Source organism: Hyaena hyaena, unplaced genomic scaffold, assembly GCF_003009895.1.
Source record: "Hyaena hyaena isolate Hyena2069 unplaced genomic scaffold, ASM300989v1 scaffold_18, whole genome shotgun sequence".
Classification (NCBI taxonomy): domain Eukaryota; kingdom Metazoa; phylum Chordata; class Mammalia; order Carnivora; family Hyaenidae; genus Hyaena; species Hyaena hyaena.
The window spans coordinates 544,675-565,421 of NW_024080649.1; the positions used below are offsets into that span (position 1 = coordinate 544,675).

The 20,747-nt window shown below is 52.6% G+C and overlaps 1 protein-coding gene and 1 long non-coding RNA gene across 4 annotated transcripts in view; one reads left to right on the forward strand and one right to left on the reverse strand.

The window, feature by feature from the left end:
- The window catches only part of BEAN1 (brain expressed associated with NEDD4 1), a 34,600-nt gene extending 18,696 nt beyond the window's left edge, over window positions 1-15,904 (forward strand). The window contains exons 3-5 of the mRNA XM_039222116.1: window positions 7,740-8,000; window positions 14,359-14,506; window positions 15,456-15,904. Of these exons, the coding sequence (XP_039078047.1) occupies window positions 7,740-8,000; window positions 14,359-14,506; window positions 15,456-15,783 (737 nt within the window). The 3' untranslated portion in view covers window positions 15,784-15,904. The remainder of the gene's footprint in view (window positions 1-7,739; window positions 8,001-14,358; window positions 14,507-15,455) is intronic.
- The window catches only part of LOC120223918, a 30,856-nt gene extending 11,062 nt beyond the window's left edge, over window positions 1-19,794 (reverse strand). For 2 of the 3 annotated variants that reach the window (XR_005526408.1, XR_005526407.1), the window contains exons 1-4: window positions 19,625-19,794; window positions 8,145-8,281; window positions 5,883-6,787; window positions 5,068-5,198 (exon numbers count right to left, since the gene is read on the reverse strand). This is a non-coding gene — a long non-coding RNA (uncharacterized LOC120223918). Of the gene's footprint in view, window positions 1-5,067; window positions 5,199-5,229; window positions 6,788-8,144; window positions 8,282-19,624 lie in introns of those variants that run through there. The other variant, XR_005526405.1, reaches the window with a different exon arrangement.
- Window positions 19,795-20,747: the final 953 nt, after the last annotated feature.

The window sequence follows — 20,747 nt, forward strand, 5'->3', positions numbered from 1 at the left end:
TACCTGTGTATCTATTTAAGAAACCCAATGTCATGAAGATGTTCTCCAGTGTTTTCCTCTTGAAGCTTTACTGTTTTGCCTTTCATATTTAGATCTATGTCTAAGAGATATTCTTACGATTTTAAGGTTTAAAATCTTGAATCTTGAAGTGATAGAAATTCTGAGGGGGAAATTGCTCAGAGGGCACTGACTGCAAAAAGCAGAGTGAGGATTTGAACCCAGGGGGCACTAACTGCAAGAAGCAGAGTGAGGATTTGAACCCAGGACTGTCTGTGTCTTACTCAGCTAGAGCCTAGGACAAGATGCGCTGGCAGGGGAACCCCCCAAGAAAGGTGGCTGAGGAGTGATCCCTTCTCCCAGAGGACCATAGGCCACTCATACCTCAGGAAACAGAATACTGGTGAATAAAGGGCCTGATACTGGGGCTGGTTTGGCTCCTAAGACCACTCAGGGCTATGGTGCAGTCTTGGGGGGCAGACATCCCATAATGTTTTTAGGAATTCATGTTCCATGAACCACATGCTGAGAAACTGTTCCAAAGCTCCGTGGTTCAATGTGATGTTGACAAGCCATTAAGATCACTAAGATTTATTAAGGCCAAGAGGTCACTGGCTTTGCCTAGTCTAGTAGTTTATCTCATCCTACCTACTGAAGTAACATATTAATAGATTTTCTGGTCTGAAACCATTCTTGCATTCCTAGAATAAGCCCTCTCTACATATGGGATACTATTTTTTTTTTCATTTAAAGGTTTTTTTTTGTTGTTGTTGTTGTTGTTTTTAGAGAGAGGGAGAAAGAGAGAAAGAAAGAGAGAGAATCCCAAGCAAGCTCCGCACTGTCAGCACAGAACCTGACATGGGGCTCGATCTTACGAACTGCGAGATTATGACCTGAGCCAAAATCAGGAGTCAGACACTTAACTGACTGAGCTACCCAGGCACCACTGGGATATTATTTTTCACACACTGTTACCCTGGTGCTGGTTTATCAGATGCCCTTGTAAATTCTGGGAGCTGAGGGAACCTCTGTGGAGCAGGGGACTAAGTCCCATCACCTTTAACATTTTCCAGAATCAGAACCCACAAAAGCAAAAGACCAAAGGAAAACTTGAGGAAGATGATACTATGGTCCAAGTCCACAGCCCTAGTCTGGACCAGCTATGGTGGGAGAGCTGAGGATAATTTGCAGCATTCATAAATTTAACATTTTCTCTATCAATTATTCATTGAACTTCCTAGAAAGTCCATGTTGTAGTAAATGGTCATTTTTCCAAGCTATGATTTGAGTCTTGTAATACAAGCTGGGATGTGAGAGCAAATCCCCCTAGCTGATGAGTGGGCCAAGCCAGCCCCCCAGCCTCTGCTTCCCAACACAGTTCCAGCATTTCCTACTCATCAAGCATGACAGTGACTCACCTGGTGTTATATAACCCTGTGTTCTTTGTGGAAAATAGCCTAAGAGCCAACTCTCAGCGTGGACAAAAGAGGAGAGAAAATGAGGAGATCGGGGCCAGCAATGATTCTAGCAAGAAAATGAGAGTTTGGTGTGGGTTCAAGTGGAAAGCCTAATTCTGTCATGGCTTTGGGTCTGTAACATAGGCCAGTTCACCATTTCCTCCGCAGAAAGAGGGAAACGTGGTTTGTGATGCTGTTACAGCAAGTTTGCCAGCCATTAAATAACCCATCAAACCAGAGATAAGACCTTAGTGAATGATGACAAGACAGTAAACTTGCGGAATTTAGATATGTAGAAGTACATGTGAGTTAATTTTGGGGAGTTTATTAAAGTGGCATCTTAATAATATCTTACATGGCCTCTTAGTAGTGGAATAAATCACTTTCATCTTTATGGAATGATGAAAGGCCTGTGGGTAGTCGCTTATACTTTCCAGTTATATTTAATGCAATGGTTGAAAATGTTCGGGGCAGTGAAGCACTCTCCTATGAACACTGATGTGTAAAACACTGAAGCAGAGTGACTCCGCGGGAAGGGGGAGCAGTGAGCCCTATCCAGTACCGGCCTTCCCCTCTCAGCACTGGGGCACCTGGGTGGGACCTCTTGCCCCCCACAGTTTGAGAGGTTCATTTTCATCTGATTCGTATCATGTCCCCACTGTTTAGAACATGTTCAGGCATGGACTACCCACTTAGTATTTGTGAATGGATGGGTGGATGGATGGATGGATCAAGTGAATTCTGAGTAGATGCCTAAGTAGATAAATACATAGGAGGATGGATGATTGGTTGGCTGAGTGAGTTTATAGAGCATTGATTGTAGATGACTTTACATTCCAATCTTTCTTTCTCCTATGATCTGCCCAACTTGTGATGCCACAAAGGGCCAAGTAAAAGTTTTCAGGACCCTGACATGACATTAGCTGACTTCTCATAGAAATGTATCCCCATTGTAAGAAGAATCCTGAACACCAGGTAGCCTTTCCCTCACCCCCAGAATCCCAACATTCAGGTGCCATCAGGATGACATCCTACAGCCTTGCCCCAGGAGCACCTCCTCCTTTCCTAAGCTCCCTTGACACCTCACCCCTCAGTGTACCTTCCCTCCTCTGATGTTGTCCTGCTGGTTTGTCCTCCAAGACCCAGCACCCCCGCATGGATGTCCCTGGCCAGCCCCCAGCACTCTGACATCTCTCCATCACAGTCACCTGGCAACCAGAGGATGGGGACCAGCAAGTGGGCTGAGATGCCACCCTAAGAAGCAGAAATGCCCAAGCAAGTGAGCCTGCCTTGCCGTGTCCCCTGCCCCATCCCCTCTCCACGTCCCTGCCTGGAGGCTGGGACCAGCCAACGGCAAACAGAGGGAAGATGGTGCCTGAATCCTTTTCCCCACATTCCCTCCAGTGACCACACAGCCTCACACTGGTGTTGGTAGCGGTACAGGAAGAAGTGCATTGCCAAGGCCATACTTGCCACAGAAGTGGACCTATGACAAATGTCTTCAGACTTTTCTGTGACAGGAGACATCAGTCAGATTTGAGTCTGTGGCCCCCCCTTTTCCTTCCAGCCTGCCTCTCAGAGGGGGCAGGCAGGACTCTAGATCTAACAATGTTGGCTCAGCACCTCCAGTGTTTCAGTGTCCTTTCTTTGTCAGCTCCTCAGGCAGCTTCAGTCTGCAAAGACTGCTTCCCTGTACCCAGACAGAGGGATTGCAGAGCTGCCTGTACACCAAGCTCAGCAAGGACTTGATAATGATCGCCAGCCTCAGTTTCCCTGACCTGCATGTTCCCCAGACTGGAACCAGCCCTGACCCCATTTCCCTGACACAAGACTGGATCTTACTGCCTCTCCTCATCCCCTCTGGGCTCACCTGGCTGCCACCCCCCTCCCCACCCCTCTCAGACCCATTCACCCACGCTGGAGGGAGGACAGTTCAAAAATAAGTGTCTCTTTGGACAGCTGGCAAGCAGGTCCAGAGAGGGCAGGGGCATGCCACACATCACAAAGCAAGTGAGTGATAAAACCAGGAACAGAATCCAGTTCTGCTTCTACCTCCACCACATCCTGCTCTCTTCCCCTGCTAGGTGCCACTATTTGATGAATTATCAGACATACCTGGGTTCAAATCCCAGATGTGCCACAAAACTAGGGCAAATCTTCAGCTCACCAAGACCCAGTGTCATCATCTATAAATGAGGGTACCAACGGCATCTGCATGGAAGAGAAGCAAGCCCCAGACCCAGCTCCACATCTAGGCCTGGGTCATGTAGAATCTTCTAACTCAGTTGTGGTTCCCAGTCCCAGCCCTGGACCAGAAATCTGGAGGCAAAGACTTCTTCCTGGCGCAGCAGTGCCCATTGGACCCAGGCACCACCCCAGCCCCAGAGAGGGCCTTGGGACCCCATCACCAGAGTGGGAAAGCATCAGGCCTGTCTCTGAGGCCTGCTCAGAGCACATCAACTCGGAGAGAGAAAGGAACTCTCTGCAGTGGCCTTCTGCCCATCAAGTGCGTTCAACTGAGCCATGCTTCATGCTCAGCTCTGCACGGTATGGGCCGCGGGCCTCAGCCCCCTCCACCCCAGCGCTGTGCTCACGTGGACCCCGACAACAGCTTCCTCACTGGTCTCCCACTTCCCACCCTGGCCTCCTTCTGCAGCCAGAGGGCTCTCCTAAAACACTCTGACCACACTCCTTCATCCATGTCTCTCTTTGCCCTTGGGATAAAGGATGATCTCCTGATTTGACGTTCAAGATCCCTCATGGTCTGGCCAAGGCCAGCCCCTCTAACCTCAACCTCCACTTCTCATGATTCCTCAAATGCACTGAGCCCTCCTTGGGGGCCCCACGGTTCTTCTATGGTGGAATTTGCCAGATTAATTTACACTGATCTGGAGCCCACCCCAGACCCAGACTCCTCAGTTAAGACCTGATTTACTCCCTTAGATGATAGCACCTCCTCCATTCCAACAATCTGTCAGTGCTTATAAACAGCTGTGGATCCCATGTCTGGGCTGGACGATTGGATGAGTGATGGCCAGAAGGAAGGGCCAGTGGATGAGTAAGAATGACTGAGGTCAGCTCATGAGATCCACCCCCACACACTCAAGCACACAGAGCAAGCAGACCCTGACCTCCCTCCATGCCATTCAAATGGCTCCTGGGCTCCCTTTCTGTGCTGGCCTTGCCCAAAGCACTGGAGAAACCTAGTGACAAGACAGAGAGGACGCAGGTTCTGCCCTCCAGGGGCGAACCAGAGCAGACATGAATGGAGGCTCGGGAATTGCATAGAACAAGCTGGATCTAAGTTCTGGCTCCACCACTTTTACTATCTCTGTGCCTCAGCTTCCCCATCTATAAAATGAGGGGAAAGTCAACAGGTTGCTGTGATGATAAATGAGATAATGGTGCTTGTAAAGGGTGTAGAGCCTGACCAGTGCTGGTAGACCTCAGTGAGAGCTTCCCTATCATTCACATTGTTCCTTGGTGGAGGAGTTGCCCCAGGGCCCTCCCCACAGTCCCAGCCACGCCTCTGGAACAGATGCCAAGATGGAAGATACACAGACTAGGAGACCCCTCCGCCAGCCCTCGATTGTTTGCTCCTCTCCCTGAATACCTGCTTGCCCTGCTCTGTCTCTTCCCGACACACAATGGCTCCCTTCTCTGGAATCCCAGTATCTTATCAGCAGTGTTCAGCTGTTGATATGCCTTCACCCTGGATAAGCCGCAGGTCATAGCCTGCTTTGACTATAATAAAGTGATTCAGAAGAAGCAAAGCATCATTTTAGGGATAGGAACGTTTTCATTTATCAAGATCAAAACAAAAAAACAAAAAACAAAACGAAACAAAAAAAAAAACATGAGCTCTCAGAGCCTAGTGCCTGATAATCACAGAATAGCACCTTGGCTAAAAGCATGGGGTTTAGGCTGCCCACTGACTCAGGACCATCTCTGTGGTCTATGTGACCTTGGGCAAGTTACTTAACTTGCCTGGGGCTCAGTTCCCCACCCCCCAATTAAAATGGGGATCCCATCACAGGCCATCGTGAGAACTGAGGTAATCTAGTGTATGAGAAGTACCGAGTGTGGTGTGGGACACACACTAAGTGTTCCAGAGACAGTACCTACTCATGCTGGTATGTTGGGGGCTAGGGGGGAGGAGGCGGCCTCTAAGGGAAGAGCTGGTATCTTGAGGTACAATTTCCTCTTGATTGTGGGCACATTTGTAGAAGGAGCTTGGGAACAAAGTTCAAGATAGAGGCAGAATGGGCTTTATGCTCTGTCCTTGCTGCAGCTGGTGTGGGGTGAGCAGGGAGGCAGAGGGGTGGGAAGCAAGGGCTGTCAGAGATATCATATATATCTTGTTGATAAAATGGGCCCTGTGTTTAGAAATTGGAAAGAATTTCCCTCATAATTTAAAGTAGCACCTACCTCTGCCGGTCGTGGTGACTGGAAGATTAATTTCTCAACCAGCCACGCAGACAGATGCTTGTGCCAACTGGCTCCATCTGCAGGCATGGGTGATGCCATCTCTGTGCCCAGCTGGTAATGAGATGGGCACTGCCAGGGGGGCAAGGCTCTCATCTGATGCCAAGGCCGTGGAGGGAGGGGCATCCTCAAGGTGACCCTGAGGGGCCAGCACCTCGCTGCGTGCTAAGGAGGACCGGCACATGTGCATACATCTAACACTAGGGGTTCACTCTGGGCACCTGCAGCCTTGATGGGGCAGCTCTCTGGTACCATGTCTGCCTTGAGTCATGGGTGACCAGTGTGCCCTGGGACACAATGAACAGGACAGAGTGTGGACACCATACACTCCTACCCTCTCCAAGGAAAGGTGATGTCATTGACACTCCCAAGTCCTGCTCTTGGCTCCAGACGTGAGAGGCCACATGGTGAGGAGGAAGAGGGTGACATTGGTTGGACATCTGGCTGGCCTATACTTTAATGGAGAGAATACAGTAGCAGGTGGCCACTGGCTTAGCTTTAGTCTAAGCCAAAGCCCTGGCCCCCAGCTCAGGAGTGGTAGCACTGGGGCACTGAGGTCACACTACATGAGTGGGACCAAAAGCTCCATTTCATGCCCAGGTGAATCACTGTGTGGAGTGCTATGTTGAAAAGGATGCTGAGGCTGCATCCTGGACCAAACAGGAAAAAGAGCCATGGTCAGTAGCATCTGCCACTGGCCCAGCTTGAGGTAAGAGTGGTGGGCTTGCTCCATGTCCACAGCCAAGGACTGATTCCTCGAGGTCAGACTGGACAACTGAAGTGGATCTCTTCTGCCTGAGACAAAGATGAGGAGGAGAGCTTCATTTTGCCACTTTTCATCTCTGGGTCTTGAAGAAAAATGGAAAACTTTAGGTTAATGTAGCTAGCTGACAGCCAAGGGAATAAAAATAAGAAGCTGGCACTTCATCAAAACCTCAAACCATCACAACCAGTCAAAAGTAGACACAAAACCAAAGTCTGTACCTTGCTGAAAGTGGGGTACGGAAGTCTCAGACTGTACTGTTGTGTTGTGGGTTTCTCCCTTCAGCCTTTGTTCTATGTATTTTAGGACTGTGTGCATATGTTTATATTTGCTATAGCTTCCTGATGGGTTGACCCTTTGTCATTATAAAATGTCCCTCCCATCTCTAATAGCATTTTTTGTTTTAAAGTCTTTTTTTCCTAATATTAGTATAGCCACTTTGGGAAGCCTCCTTTGATCTGATCTGACCTCCTGACATGTCTGGGTCAGTTACCACCTGATTTCCCTAGAATGCCCTGGGTAAGGTTTTTCCCTAAAGCAGGAGGCCAGTGTTGCGGGCCAACAGAGTTGGTCCTCATACTTCGACCTTCTGTGCATTTCCCCACACCTTGCCAAGACCTCGGTAAAGTTACACTGACCTTCCAACCTCACACCTTGGTGGAGTGGAGCCCCTGTCTAGTACTGAGTCTTGGGTTCCAGCCTCTGCTCTGCCACTAATTTGCTGTGTGACTTGGACAAATCCATTGCCTTCTTCCAGCTTTTCTTTTGCTACCTGTGAGTTAGTTGAGCTCTCAGGACAGAGGCTGGAGAGGAGGGGAGGCCAGTGGCCACTGGCAGAGGCTCCTGCAGCTAGAAGGGCACAGTGCTGCTCTCCTCCTCCCTGGCACGAGAGCAGCTAGGATACAGTCCCTGGGGCTCACCCCAGACGATCCTCCATTTATTTAGGGACAAATAACTCACAGGGCAGCAGGTATAGAGAAGGAAGTGTGGCAAGTTCTGTGCCTTAGTTCAGTGCCCTCTCTTTTTGTTCCCAATAGCTCGCTACAACCGTACCAGCTATTTCTATCCAACGTTCTCAGAAAGTTCGGAGCACAGCCACCTGCTCGTGTCTCCTGTACTGGTGGCAAGTGCAGTCATAGGTGTGGTCATCATCCTCTCCTGCATTACCATCATCATTGGCAGCATCCGCAGGGACCGGCAGGCCCGGCTCCAGCGCCAGCGCCAGCGCCACCGCCGCCACCATCACCACCACCATCACCACCGCCGCCGCCGCCACCGAGAGTATGAGCAAGGCTACGGTGAGCTGCTGTCCACCCTGGGCCCGGCGTCCCACCCAGCTGTGACAACCCATGGGGGAGGTGGTAGCCCTGTCATGGTAGGGGTGGGCAGGGTGGTTGGGAAGGCATCCTGGAGGTGGTCAGGAAGAGACCAGAGGCACGCACCACAATGCTCTTGGAGGCCTGAGAAGTCCAGTAGTCTACCAGGGGTGAGGCTGAAGGTCAAAGGGAGGATGTGAGACTACTCCCCAGCCTTGGCCACAGTTGGTCCAGGCTGTACTGCCAGCTGGTCCAGTTGGTGCCTGGATGGAGAGACGGATGAGGAGATGGATGGGTGAGCAGGATGACAGGAAAGATCAGTAGGGGGTGAGGACATGGATTGGTGGAGGGACTGGGCAGGATGAGTGAGTGGATGGACCACAGGCTGGATGGAAAGATGGATGAGTGGGTGGGATGGGGGGATGATGGCTAGATGGATGGATGAAAGGTGGACGAATGAAGAGATAGATAAATGGCTGGAAGTGGGGTGGACACAGGTGTGGACTGGACGGGATGTGTGACTGCATGGATAGATGCAATGGGTGTGGATGGGTGGAAGATGGGTAGATAGGAAGGTAGAGCGGTGGATAGTGCGAGGGTTGGATGGGTATATGAATAAGTGGATATATGAAAGACGGCATGAATGATGAGCAAATGAATCTATCCCCAGAGAGCCTACAAAGCGCGAACAGAACTGGTCTGAGAGTTTCCCAATTAGGGGAATCACCCTTACACAGATTTGGTTGCTAATTCTTCAGCCAACCAGTCCAAGAAGTATCCATCTGGCCAGAAGGCCTGAACTTTTACACATTACAGCCAGCTGACTCTGCCTTACACTTGGAAGGGGCCACTTATCTAAAAGCAGCAGGAAGGAACTCAATCCATTCAATTCTTAGACAGTTGTCAATGGCAGGAAAGAGCCTGCCCTGAGGCCTGATGGGACCTCTGCCTATAGTTTGGGGTTGTATATCCCCAAAGGCCACCATCACACTATAGGGTAAGCCATATGGAGGCTCCAGAGCCATGTCAGGGCCTGAGAGCCTTCCGTCCTACAGGACAGGCAGAGCTTGAGAGAAAGAAGGAAAGGAAAAATTAAAAAACAGGTTGGATGGGATCTCATCAGCCTGGACCTTGGGAGGCCTGAAATCCACAGCCCCCTCCCAAAATGCCCTGATTAACCAGAAGCTTTGGGCCACTTCCTCTCCCTTTCCACACAGTTAACTGATTGAGGAAGGTGCCACCATTTATCAATTAAGGATACCCACAGTTTGTGTGCTGAAGCAGGTAAGAAGCAGGAGGTGGGCACTCACTGCATGCCTGGCCCTTCTCACACAGAATCTCATTTAATTCTCACAACAGTCCTGGAGGTAGCTGCTGTTTATTACCTTCCCAATTCACAGATAAGGAAGTTGAGGTGTTCAGGCTATTGTAATAAAAACACCATAAACGGGAAGGCTTGTAAACAAGAGAAATTTATTTCTCAGTTCTGGAGGCTGGGGACTCCCAAGATCCAGGCACCTGCAGATTTGGTATCTTGTGAGGGCCCGGCTTCTGGCTCATAGACGAGCCTTCTCCCTGTGTCCTCACATGGTAGAAGGGACAAGCTAGCTCTCTGGGGTCTCATATCTTATAAGGGCACCAATCCCAACTATGAGGGCTCCACCCTAATGACCTAATCATCTCCCAAAGGCCCCACCTCTGAATAGCAGTACCTTGAGAGTTCAGATTCAATATATGAAGGGGGGGGGGGGGGCGGGTAGGTAGACAGAAACATTCAGACCAAAGCAGGGTGGCCAAGTAATCTACCTAGGGTTACCCAGCCAGGTGGACCCCAGATTTGAGCCCAGGTGGCCCGATCTGGAGTCCTGCAGGATAATCACTGTGCAGCGCTGGCTCGGAGGGGCCGGTGCTCACGCCTCTGAGGGAGGTTGCTGGTGTGGGCACACCGCCAGCAGGGGCCGCACCTGAGCTCAGGGCACTGTGTGGCACACACACTCAAGACCTGGGGGCCCTACAGACCTGGATGTTGCTCCTCTGGCTATGCCGTCAGGAGAAGTACAAGAGCAGGAAGCTGGGCCTCTGGACAAGACACAGAGAGACGTCACCATGGCAGGGAAGGCCGCAGTGAGAGAAACGTGCAGTGGGTCAGTGGTTCACCCTCACTGCCCAACAATGGAGACTAAACAGAAAAGTCAGCACTAATAAGGCAGATATTGAAAGTTTGGCCAGCCCAGTCCCCAGAAACTAAGGACTCCTCAGGAAGACAAGCCGGGAGCATTGCCCAGACCAGCCTGACCCTTGCGGAAGGCAGGGCTCCTGCCTGGAGCTCCCCAGGAGCTGCCAGCGCTCCCCAACAAGGAGCCCTGCTCTCACTCGCAGCCTCCCGCTACGCTGCCGGTCAGGCCTAGGACGGCCACCCTGCCTGCCTCCCGTGGCCCCACTCCTGCCTTCCCTTCCTCCAGCTCATCCCCAAGCACTTTGGTGCTCCTTCCCACCTCCACTCCTTTGCACAGGCCCTTCTCAGGCCCAGAACGCCATTCCCTGTACTTCCCCAACTGACAAAAGCCTGCTTGTCCCTACAGACCCAACTCAAATACCATTTCCCTTTGGTTGCTGCTCTGGCCCCCTCACCCCTTCCAGGCAGGGTAGAATCGCCCTTCCCTGCACTTCCTTGACTTACCCACACTTCCACCAGTGCGCCTGTCATGGAATGACAGGGAAAGCAGGGCTGTGTGACATCAGGAAGAACAGGGCCTGGTGTAGCTCTCACCCAGCCGGGCCCACAGCCCTGCGTGATCTGACCCAGAGAACATGCTCCATGGGCAAGGGTACGAGCCACCTCATTTCCCCTTCACAGCAAGAGCTGCATTAGCCCATTTGAAAGACTGGGAAACCAAAGCAACTTGTTGAACAGCCTCCAAGTACCAGGCCTGGGTAGCCCACGGGAGATCCCAAGCTAAAGTTTGAGAGGTCGACCTTGGCCTTGAGGAGACAAATGGCCCTGGGGGTCACAGGATCTCTGGAGTAGGTGGGTTGACAGCAGGTCAGAGCCAGGCCAAGCCTGGGGTCAGGCCTCTGCGGCCGTGTGCTGTGTGCCAACAGGCAGCAGCAGGCTTGCGTCCCTGTCACCATGGGTACCCGCCTCCCTGCCCCACTGCTGTTCTCAGCTCCTGCTTTGGCACCTCCCTGGGGCCCCAGTGGGGAGCCCAGAGGCACTGATGCCCCCCACAGCTTCCTCCGGCCTTCTGGAGGGAGCACAGGGGCGGCCAGGAGCCTTGGAAAGATGTCAGGGAGGAGAAGGAAGCACTCTGTGCTGCACAGCTGTGGGGAGAACAAATTAGCAGAGCACCCACGAGCACCCACCTATTGGCAGCGGGGACCCATCTTTCCTACAGACAGCCCCTTCCCCTGGTGCTAGTGATCAAGGCTCTCTTGGTCTTGCTCCTGTGCCTTCTCAGACTTTTTTGTAGATTCCCATTCTCTGAGGAGAAGAATATCGAGGTCCCAACCGTTGGCCCCGGGCCCTCTCTCTACACCCACTCCCTGCTCCATCTCAGCCACCTGCCAGCTTCCGGCACCACCTCGGCCAGGCACCCCCAGGTATCTCTCCTTGAGGCCTCACAGGCCCCTCAGGCCCAGGGTTCCAAAACAGCCTTCAGCTTCCACATCCCACTGTACACCCTCGGGGAAGGGGTTTAACTACTGTGCACCACAGGTGAGTCATCGATATGACAGGTGGGTCCACAGGACCCTGAACTGTGGACACTTCCATCCTCCACTCAACACCCCTCAGTGACTCCCCATTGCCCTCAGGACAAAGCTGTCCCTCCTCCCCCTGTCCACACAGCCCCCCTGCAGTCTGGCCGGGCATAGAAAGAGGAGTCAATAAATGACAGAATGAATGAATGAATGAATGAATGAATGAATGAATGAATGAATGAATGAAATTCTATTTCCATAAGATGGAAAGGTCTCGAGTTTTAGGAGACAGATCTGCTCTCCTCTCATCCTCTCACTTGCTGGGATTTAGAGCAAGCGGCCCCACCTCTCAGTTTCTACATCTGAGAGCAGGAGGCGGCCACAGTGTCGCTCAAGGTTGTGAGGGTGAGTGTGGTCACGAGGAGAGAGCACAGCAGGTGCCATGGATGCAAATTCCTGCTCACCACTCCCAGGCTTGTCAAGGGATGTGAACCTGGGGTTTGGACTAAATCATCCACACATTTCTTACTTTTGGTAAAGAAGGGGATGGGGGTGTGTCACTTTCCACGAGGGGGTTGGGTATGGGGGGCTTCCAGAGGCCTGGACCATCTGGGTCTGTGCTGACATGGAAGTTGGGGAAGAAGAGGGGATAAGAAAGTAATTTGGGGAGTTCATATGAGGGGTCAGGGGAGCCTTTCCAACTGTTCCTCAGGAGCTCTGTCTGGAGTGAGCTGGGTCATCTCAGGGTTTGGGGTCTGAGCTAGGTGAGGGCCTCAGGGCAGTCTCAGTCGCCCTACGCTGCTCAGCCCCCAGGATGCCCAAGAAAAGCAGCCAAGGAGAGGTGAATGGCAGTGTGGTCTGGCTTCATCAGCTCTCAGGCCTACCTACCAGAGCCACCCCCACTTGGGTCCAGGGAACAGCCTCAGCTTTCCAAGGTTTGGACAGCCACAACCCCCTGCATGGTGGATGGGGCCCTCCCCGGCACTGGAGCCCCAAGGCCTAGGCTCCACTTCTGTCTTCACCCTGTTTCATGGTTTCTTCTTTCCCTAGTTTTCTTCCCCAAGTTCTTCCAGAAACTCTCACCCTTCAGCTGGTGCCTAAAGGGAAACAAATCTCATTTTTGCTCCTTTTTATAGCATGTGTTATTGGATACCTTTTCCCTAGTAGAAAAGTAATATGTGTTCACCGTGGAAAATCTTTAAGATACATGAAATCTAAAGAAGAAAATAAGGGTCACGATCCTGTCATCAAGACAGAGCCACTGTTAATGTGTTTGGCATATTCTCTTCTGAGAGCTTTCTCAATGTCCATAGATAACCTTGGAATTATATCTGCAGATAGAGTTTCATATCCAGATTTTTCTATTCACCATGGTATCAGGAGTGGAAAAAAAATTAGGGGAGAAGAAAGGGTAGTCTTTATGATTATACAGACTGTGCATGAATTCCAACTCCATGACCCTGAGCCTCAGCTTTTTAGTCTGTAGAATGGGGATGGACAGTGCTGCTGACCTCAAAGAAAGGTCATGAGCCCCACCCCAGACAGATGAGCCCCGCCCCGGATGTTGAGTCCTGATCTCTGAGGGGAGGAGCCATCTGAAAGCCTACTGTGGGCCTGAAGACTTCATGTCTCAATCGGCTTTGCAGCTCCCACTGTCCCATAGCCTCTACTAGAACTGTCAGAAACGGGGCGATGGAGAGTTTACAGAGTGAAGAGACAGGATATCCAGCTACCCACTGGCCCTACCAATAATTTGCTGTGTGGCCTCTGGCAAATCACTGAGCCTTTCTGAACCACACTGGTAGAATGAGAAGACTGTGCTCTATCAGCACTTCCTCAGCAGTGTTACTAGGTCTAAGAAAAGAAGATTCTGTCATCAAATGTTGCATATGCACAATCAAATGTGTTTCTCAAATACAGGACTTCTCAGAGCCTTTGATGTGCTAATATGTGATACACACACACACACACACACACACACACACACACACAGGAGAGAATGCAGTATATGGAGTCGTCAGAAATCATAGAAGCACCTTTTCTCCTAGATAATTAAAGGGAATGATGTGTGCAGGGAGTAGGGAGGCCTGACCCCAGAGACTCCTGCAGCCCTCATTCCCTAACTCCCCAGTTTTCATGCCCCAGCCCTTCTCCATACTTCAAAGCTTCCTTTTCACACCACACTCTTCTTTCTAATCTCCTTCCTTGGCTCAAGCTGGTATGTTCCCTCTGCCTGGCCTGTCCATCTTTTCTTGGCTAACTCCTAGATAACACTTGGTTTTAGGAGTCCCTCCTCCCGGAAGCCCTCCCTGACCTCCAGGCTGAGTCAGCACGTCTCTGTTCCCACAGGACCAGTACTGCATCTATCAAATCTCATGACACACTGCTGCTCAGTAAGGAACTGTCCCCAGGCTAAGCTGCTTAGCACCTGGGAGCCTCACTTTCACTCTGAGACCCCATGCCTAGCGCAGTATCAGTGCCACATTCTGGAGCTATCTGAGAGGATGGTAGGCAGCTGTGCTTGGTGAGGGACCAGATGGTGAGCTGGAGAAGAGAGTCTCCAGGATGTCTGTCAGGTAGACATGCAAGGGACCTCCCTGGTTCCAGCCTGAAGCCCAGGCTGACTATCTGTCCTCTGCAGGGTCTGATGGGACCTACAGCCGCTCAAGCTACCGGATTCGCTGCAGCTGCACCCCTGTCGAAGACTGGCCCCTGCCATTAGACCTCAGCTCTGATGGGGATGTGGATCTCCCAGTGCTTCGAGACCTGTACCCAGATTCTCCCCCAGGGTAAGCAGGCCACATGAGGGAGGAGGGCATGAGAGGGAGGGCCACTGGTGTGAATCCCTACCCCCCATGGGAAACAACACTTCCCCCAGATGGTGCAAATGCAGAAAATACCTTCTCGGTGAGTGTGGCTGTCTCCTGGCCAAGCAGGTCCCAGTGAGACAGACTCCACAGGTGTCACAAGATACCAGAGAAGGAAGAGAAAAGCTCAGCTCCTTCAGACTGGGGGCAAGGGGCAGGGTTGGAGGGTCCAGGCCCCAGCTCCTTAGTATGCACCCAAAGCCCAATCACATCCACTGGGTCAGGGGTCACTGTGTCCAAACTGCCATGAGGTGTGACAGTCCCACTGGGGGATTCTTCTCTGGGGGGAGGGTTGGGTTTTCACTGCCACCCTCGGGAAGATCACCCACAGGTTAGTATTTGAAAAAAGAGGAAAGGGAAGGGCCTCCATCACTTCCCTACCAGGAGACCCCTCGGGTCCCAGAAACATCCATACCCTCATCACCCTTTACCCCCTGGAGGGTAGCGGGTGCTTTTTTAGCCCTGCAACTATGGGTCCAGAAAGGCCATTTTGGAGTGACTTGAGACCCAGGAGGGTCAGGCAGCCCGAGGCTGCTCCCAGCAGCCCCACTTACACCAGGAGGTGCTCCATCATCAGGGGCCACGTTGTTCTGAGCAATCTGAGACCCAGGGTTCAGTGACTTGCTCACTCAAGTTCATTCAAAACACTGGGTCTGAGTCAGGACCAGAATCCAGCTGCAGTAGATCTGGGGTGCCTTTCCTGGGGGAGTTAAGGGTTTCATTAGAGCCGGCATGTCAGAGGCCTGACTTGGTCCACAACAGGGCAGCTGTCGCTGAGGATGGGCTCCCAGCCCTTGGGGAAAGACACCCGGACCTGCCCCTAAGGCCCCCAAGGCCAGGCAGGGCCCTGAGGGAGCCTCTTCTCTTGTAGTTATGATGAGTGTATGGGACCGGGTGCCACCCAGCTGTACATCCCCACGGATGCACCACCACCCTACTCGCTGACCGACTCCTACCCCGTGCTGGATGGCATCTTCGATGCGGGCAGTAGTCGTCACCAGCCGGCACTGAGGCTCCTGGGCCAGGGGGGCCTCCGCACCGTCTCCATGGATAGCCTGCCCCCTTATGAGGCTGTGTGTGGGATCAACCCCCCATCAGGTCTGCTGCCGCTGCCAGGACCAGAACCAGGGCCAAGGAGCCCCCAGGGCTCCCCCATCACAACCTGGGCCCTGGTCTCTGGCCCAGAAAGGATTCTGTGAGTGACCCAGCTAGCTAGGTCCTCCCGGTCCCTCGGGCTGAGCCACAAAGGGCGTGCGCACACACAGACACACACACACACATACACATACACACACACAAGGGCATGCACACACACACACAGATATGCACACACAGCACTCCCACATGCACACATATACACACAATTTGTACACACAGACATGCACACACAGCACTCCCACATGCACACATATATACACAATTGTACACACACATACACACTGACACACCCATGTGCACACACACACCCAGATTTGCACCACACATGTACAGACATGTGCATACACACAGCCCCTCCACATCCACACATATCCATCTGCTAAGGTTTCATTAAAAATGAAGCTTTCGTGACCTCCCGTCTCCTCCCCAGCCTATTGACTATGCCTCTGCAGACAATGCTGGGAGAAGACAGGTGGAGAAGGGACTGGAGCTTGCTCTTCCCTCTCCCTGGCCTGTTTGCCTCTGCCCTCACCTGGCAGGCTGTGCCCAAATTCTGATTCTGCCTCCAGAAACTGCTCGACCATCCCAGGTCAGCCGCCTGCCCCACCCACCGCAGGGCAGCGTGTCCTCCTGGCTGGTGGGACAGGCTTCAGTGAGGTTCAGCTACACACTGTACCTCTCCCTCAATTACAGGGCAGCCACAACATCACCACCCTGCCACTTATGGGGCAAGGGACACGGGTCTGGGGGCTCAGGCACAACCTGGAGGTCCTCACCACCCACCTTGCCCCCTCCCTAACCCAGCGCCCCCAGCCTGGTTGTGCTGGCGGAGTTATTTAGGAGGCCCCCACCCCAAGCGACAGGTGATAAGCAGTGTCCTTGGTGGGCATGCGGAGATGGTGGTGGCGGGTTACAGTGCTCCCTGTGTCAGTCCAAATACTGCCCAGGGCTGAGGGTCTTCAAAGAAGAGGAGGGTGGCCTGGGCGCAGCTCTGAGGCAAAGAAGTGGCCCTTTGCTAGGTGTGTGTGCCCAGCTGACTGTTACCACCCAAGTGCGGGCTGTCCTCCTGGGTGGCAGCTCCTGGTTGAGAACTGTGAGCCGATGTGTTCTGGCCCTGCCCTCCAGGGTGTTTGCAGAGACACAAGAAAGGGGAAGCGGGCCCCCTAAATACTAGCATGTCGCATCTGGGCCTCACTGCCAGGGGCTCCACAGAAGGGGATATATAGGCGTGCCTGCTCATAGAGTGGCCCACAAATCCCAGCAAATCCCATCAGAGACCACGCAAGTCACAGAGCTGATTTCTGAAGACCCAGCCTGCCAGAGGGGGCAGCCGAACATCTTTGCGGAATGTCCCGCCAGCATTGCCAACGGCAGGAAGTGGAACTTCGCCTTGAGTCCACCCTGCCCCCCCTCCCCCATCCACCCCCTACCCACATTCCAATTCCTCTAATGAAGGGCTAAGATATTTCAGTAATCCCTTTCTTGAGAAGGAGGGTATCCAGGATGGCAATCGTGAATTTTATTTTCTGTAGAAATAGGATTTCTTCTGGTGCAGAACTAAAAGGAATCCGTCCAGAGGTTCTGTGGCATCCTGGCACGCCCGACTCCACAGGAAAGGGACTTTGTTTACAAGCAGTTCTGTCCGCCTCTGTGGTGTACTGTTTTCTAGGCAAAAAATAACTGTCTGTTGTACTGTATAGCCTTTAAATGCACTCCAGGGATGGGACTCTTTTAAGAAATGCATCCTGCTTCTGCAACCCTAGAGAGTACTGGAGGGGAATAAAGATTAAAATCCCTAAGTACTCATCAGTGTTTGAGGGATGGAGCTAAACAGCTTTTCTTGTTCCTGGATTAAGCGCTACATAAGCAACAATGTATCTTTTCTGTGTTCAAAATAAATATATCATATCAATAAAAATGTTGCAAGAAATAACATTCTCAAAGAGTGCATGGACTGCAGGGGGAGGGTATGGGGGGGGAGAAGGGCTCACACCATCTGACAAAACATAAACAGCAGCAAACTGAAATATCTTATTTCTCTCAAGATGGGTAGCCGTGGAAGCGTTGTCACTTTCCCATTGACACGGATATTTGGGGACTCGGTGCCTTACACGAGTTCCTTTTTTTCTTAACCTCACTGAAACCCAGCATCCTTTCTCAGACTTGGCCAGCATAAATGTCACCAAGACGGACCATACGTTTTGGACTTGACTCCAGGAACATTAGGGACTGCACATTTCCCTTTCACAGCGGTTGAGTCTCAGCACCCTGATGGCTTCTTCAACTCCGAAAAACAGGGTGGGAGGATTCGTAATTGGACTGAAGTGAGTTGTTTCCTATCCCTTGCAAAGATTCTTTCCTGTGCTCTCCAGAAGACCCCAGCCTTGGTGGTTGATCCCTTGGCTGACAGAGGCTGCTTCTCTTCCTCTGTCATTCTTCCCTCACATTCAGACTCAAGTGGCATCCATCAGCATAGTCCTAGACTATGGAATGCCCTGAAAGCGGGGTCCAATCCTGAAGAAAGGTGCTGCGCCAGTCGCAGGTCCCAGCTCCTCGGCATCTACTCCAAGCCCATACTGCCACCTGCTGGCTGCCTGCTGCCACTGTTCAAAGCAAACAGGTCCACCGCTGGGGAGCCAGCACTTCCCTTCTCTCACTTCCAAACCTACTCACCAGGGACATTAGCAGTTGGGGACAGGACTTATTTGGGTTTTGAGCTGGTCTGCCACCCTTGCAATGTTCCATGAGGTTTAACCATTCAAGCAGTCCATTTTCAGGAGTCATTCCTGCTCCTCGGTTTCTCTCTCTGGGCACAACAGCCGGATGCCCTAAGCCCCTCTCCCTGTATACAAAATAATTACTCCTTTGTCCAAAACACCACCCTGTGTGCCTTGGGTGCCACCTCTGGGCTCTGGGGCCCTCTCACTGGGAATGAATGTAGCAGCCCTCATGGTGATCGTGTCCAGCCTCCTGCTGACTCCAACCTGAACCACCCCACGCCAACACCTAGTTCCAACAACACACGGAATACCCCTGGTCCAGGAAACTGTTGGGCTTGGCATTTCCTGCCTCCCCCACCCATGACACACCCTGTCCACATACGGTGACACAGGCAATGTCCTCCTGCACACTCCTACAGGGAAACTAGCCCCCTCTCTCTGCCAGGGCTTGAGGGGTGAGGCCAAAGAGCACACCCCCGGCAGTGGGCTCAGCCTGGGGCTCATTAGGAGATCAGAGGTGGCAATTCTCAGGATGGAGGGACCAGGAGGGGGCAGGACTAGACCCTGGGACAGGAGGAGGGTGCAAGGGGTTGATGAGGGAAGTGACCCGGGAAGCACCAATTGACAGGGGGCCGTGAAACAAGGAAGAGAAGGAAGCCAGTTCAGGGTGTGGTCATGCAGGTCCCCTTCCGAGGGGCATCAAGTGGAGAGCCTCACAGCCACCTGACAGGAAGGGGGGGTGGGGTTCTCACACCGGCTCTCAGACTCTCAGGGGTCATTGTTTGAGGCTGCCTTCGGAGAACATTAGCCCTGCCCCCTTGTGCAGCTGAGCGGACTTCCCTGGCCAGAGACAGTCTTCAGACAGGGGAGTTGCAGCTGCTGGCAGATAAAGCCATCGCCATGGTCAGCACGACCTGCCACTGGGCCAGTCCATGTGGGCACGGTGTGTTCCATGGTCTTGGACAGGGCATCAACAACATCTGCCTCACATGTGCAGCAGACATTCACCAGAGAGAGGAAGGAGGGTTGATACAAAGTATGGCTGCCCACAGCTGCTCCTGGGGACAATGACCTGGCCAAGCCCACCGGCACCTATACACACAGGGCTCTTGCACACCAAGTTCCTCGCGACACCCCCAGACACACCCCCAGCTCACCCTACCTGTGGTTGTATATACGCTTGTACAGGGGTCCCACATGCACACTCCAAGGCCACCCACTCAGTTCAGGTGTCACTGCCAGTGTCCATCCGATGACCGACCAGGTTGTGGGCACAAACAGTGAAAGGACGGGCAGCTTCGTTGTGTGAGACAGCAAATCTTCTGTCCTGCGCTCTGCTTGACCTCACATTGAACCTCTCAGGTCAGGTGAACTCTCTTAGTCAGAGCCAATCACCTGGGTCAGGCCGAGTATTTCCGGGCTACGGGCTGGGCACGCCCTTGCCCGTAGGGTTGTAGCCCAGCTGTGCCTGCTCAGCTTCTCTCCTAGGAATCCCAGGGCTCCAGGTGCCAAGACCCTGTGGTCACAGCCCAGCCATGCCACACAGACCACCGCCACACACACACACTGCCCCCCCCCCCCACCCCCCACCACCAAACCCCAAAAGTCCTGGGGCTGCCCAGCCTTCTGCTCCATAGCTTGTGGCTGCCTGATCCACGGCCCATCACAGAACTGGTATGACCTGGATTACAGGGTAAGAGAGGGCAGCTTTCGAAAGGGGAACCCTCTACCCCCTGGCAAACTCTGAGCACCATCACCCACCCCCATGACTCCATTGCAAGAGACAGAAACCCAATTTGAACCTTTACTTAAGCAAGAAAAGATATGTATTGGCTCACATAACTAAATTGTCTAAGTGACAATTCTGACTTCAGGCATGGCCAGATCCAGGAAGTCCAAGAATATGGGCAGGGGTGTCATCTCTCTTGGCTCTGGTGCCCACCTTCATCCTCCCACAGGAGCGATGGCTGTGGGCGCCGCAGGTCTACGTTGGCTGGCTCATGATCCAGCCTCAAGGGGCTCTGACATCTCCTCCTCCCAGCCCTTCCCTTACTGTGTGTCTGAACCAGCCTTGCCAGACTCGGGGCCCAGGGTCGGGCTCAAGCTGGTTCTTCTCTAGGTAGTGGGCCCGGGGACGGGGGGAGTTTGTGGGCTGGACAACTAGCAAGAACATTCAGTTCAATTCTGATGGAAACAGATTCCTCCCTGGGTATCATGGCCTTGAGGATGGTAAGTGCAGAGGTCCAGACCTGGGAGCCCCAGACCAAACAGCATCCACCCCTGTT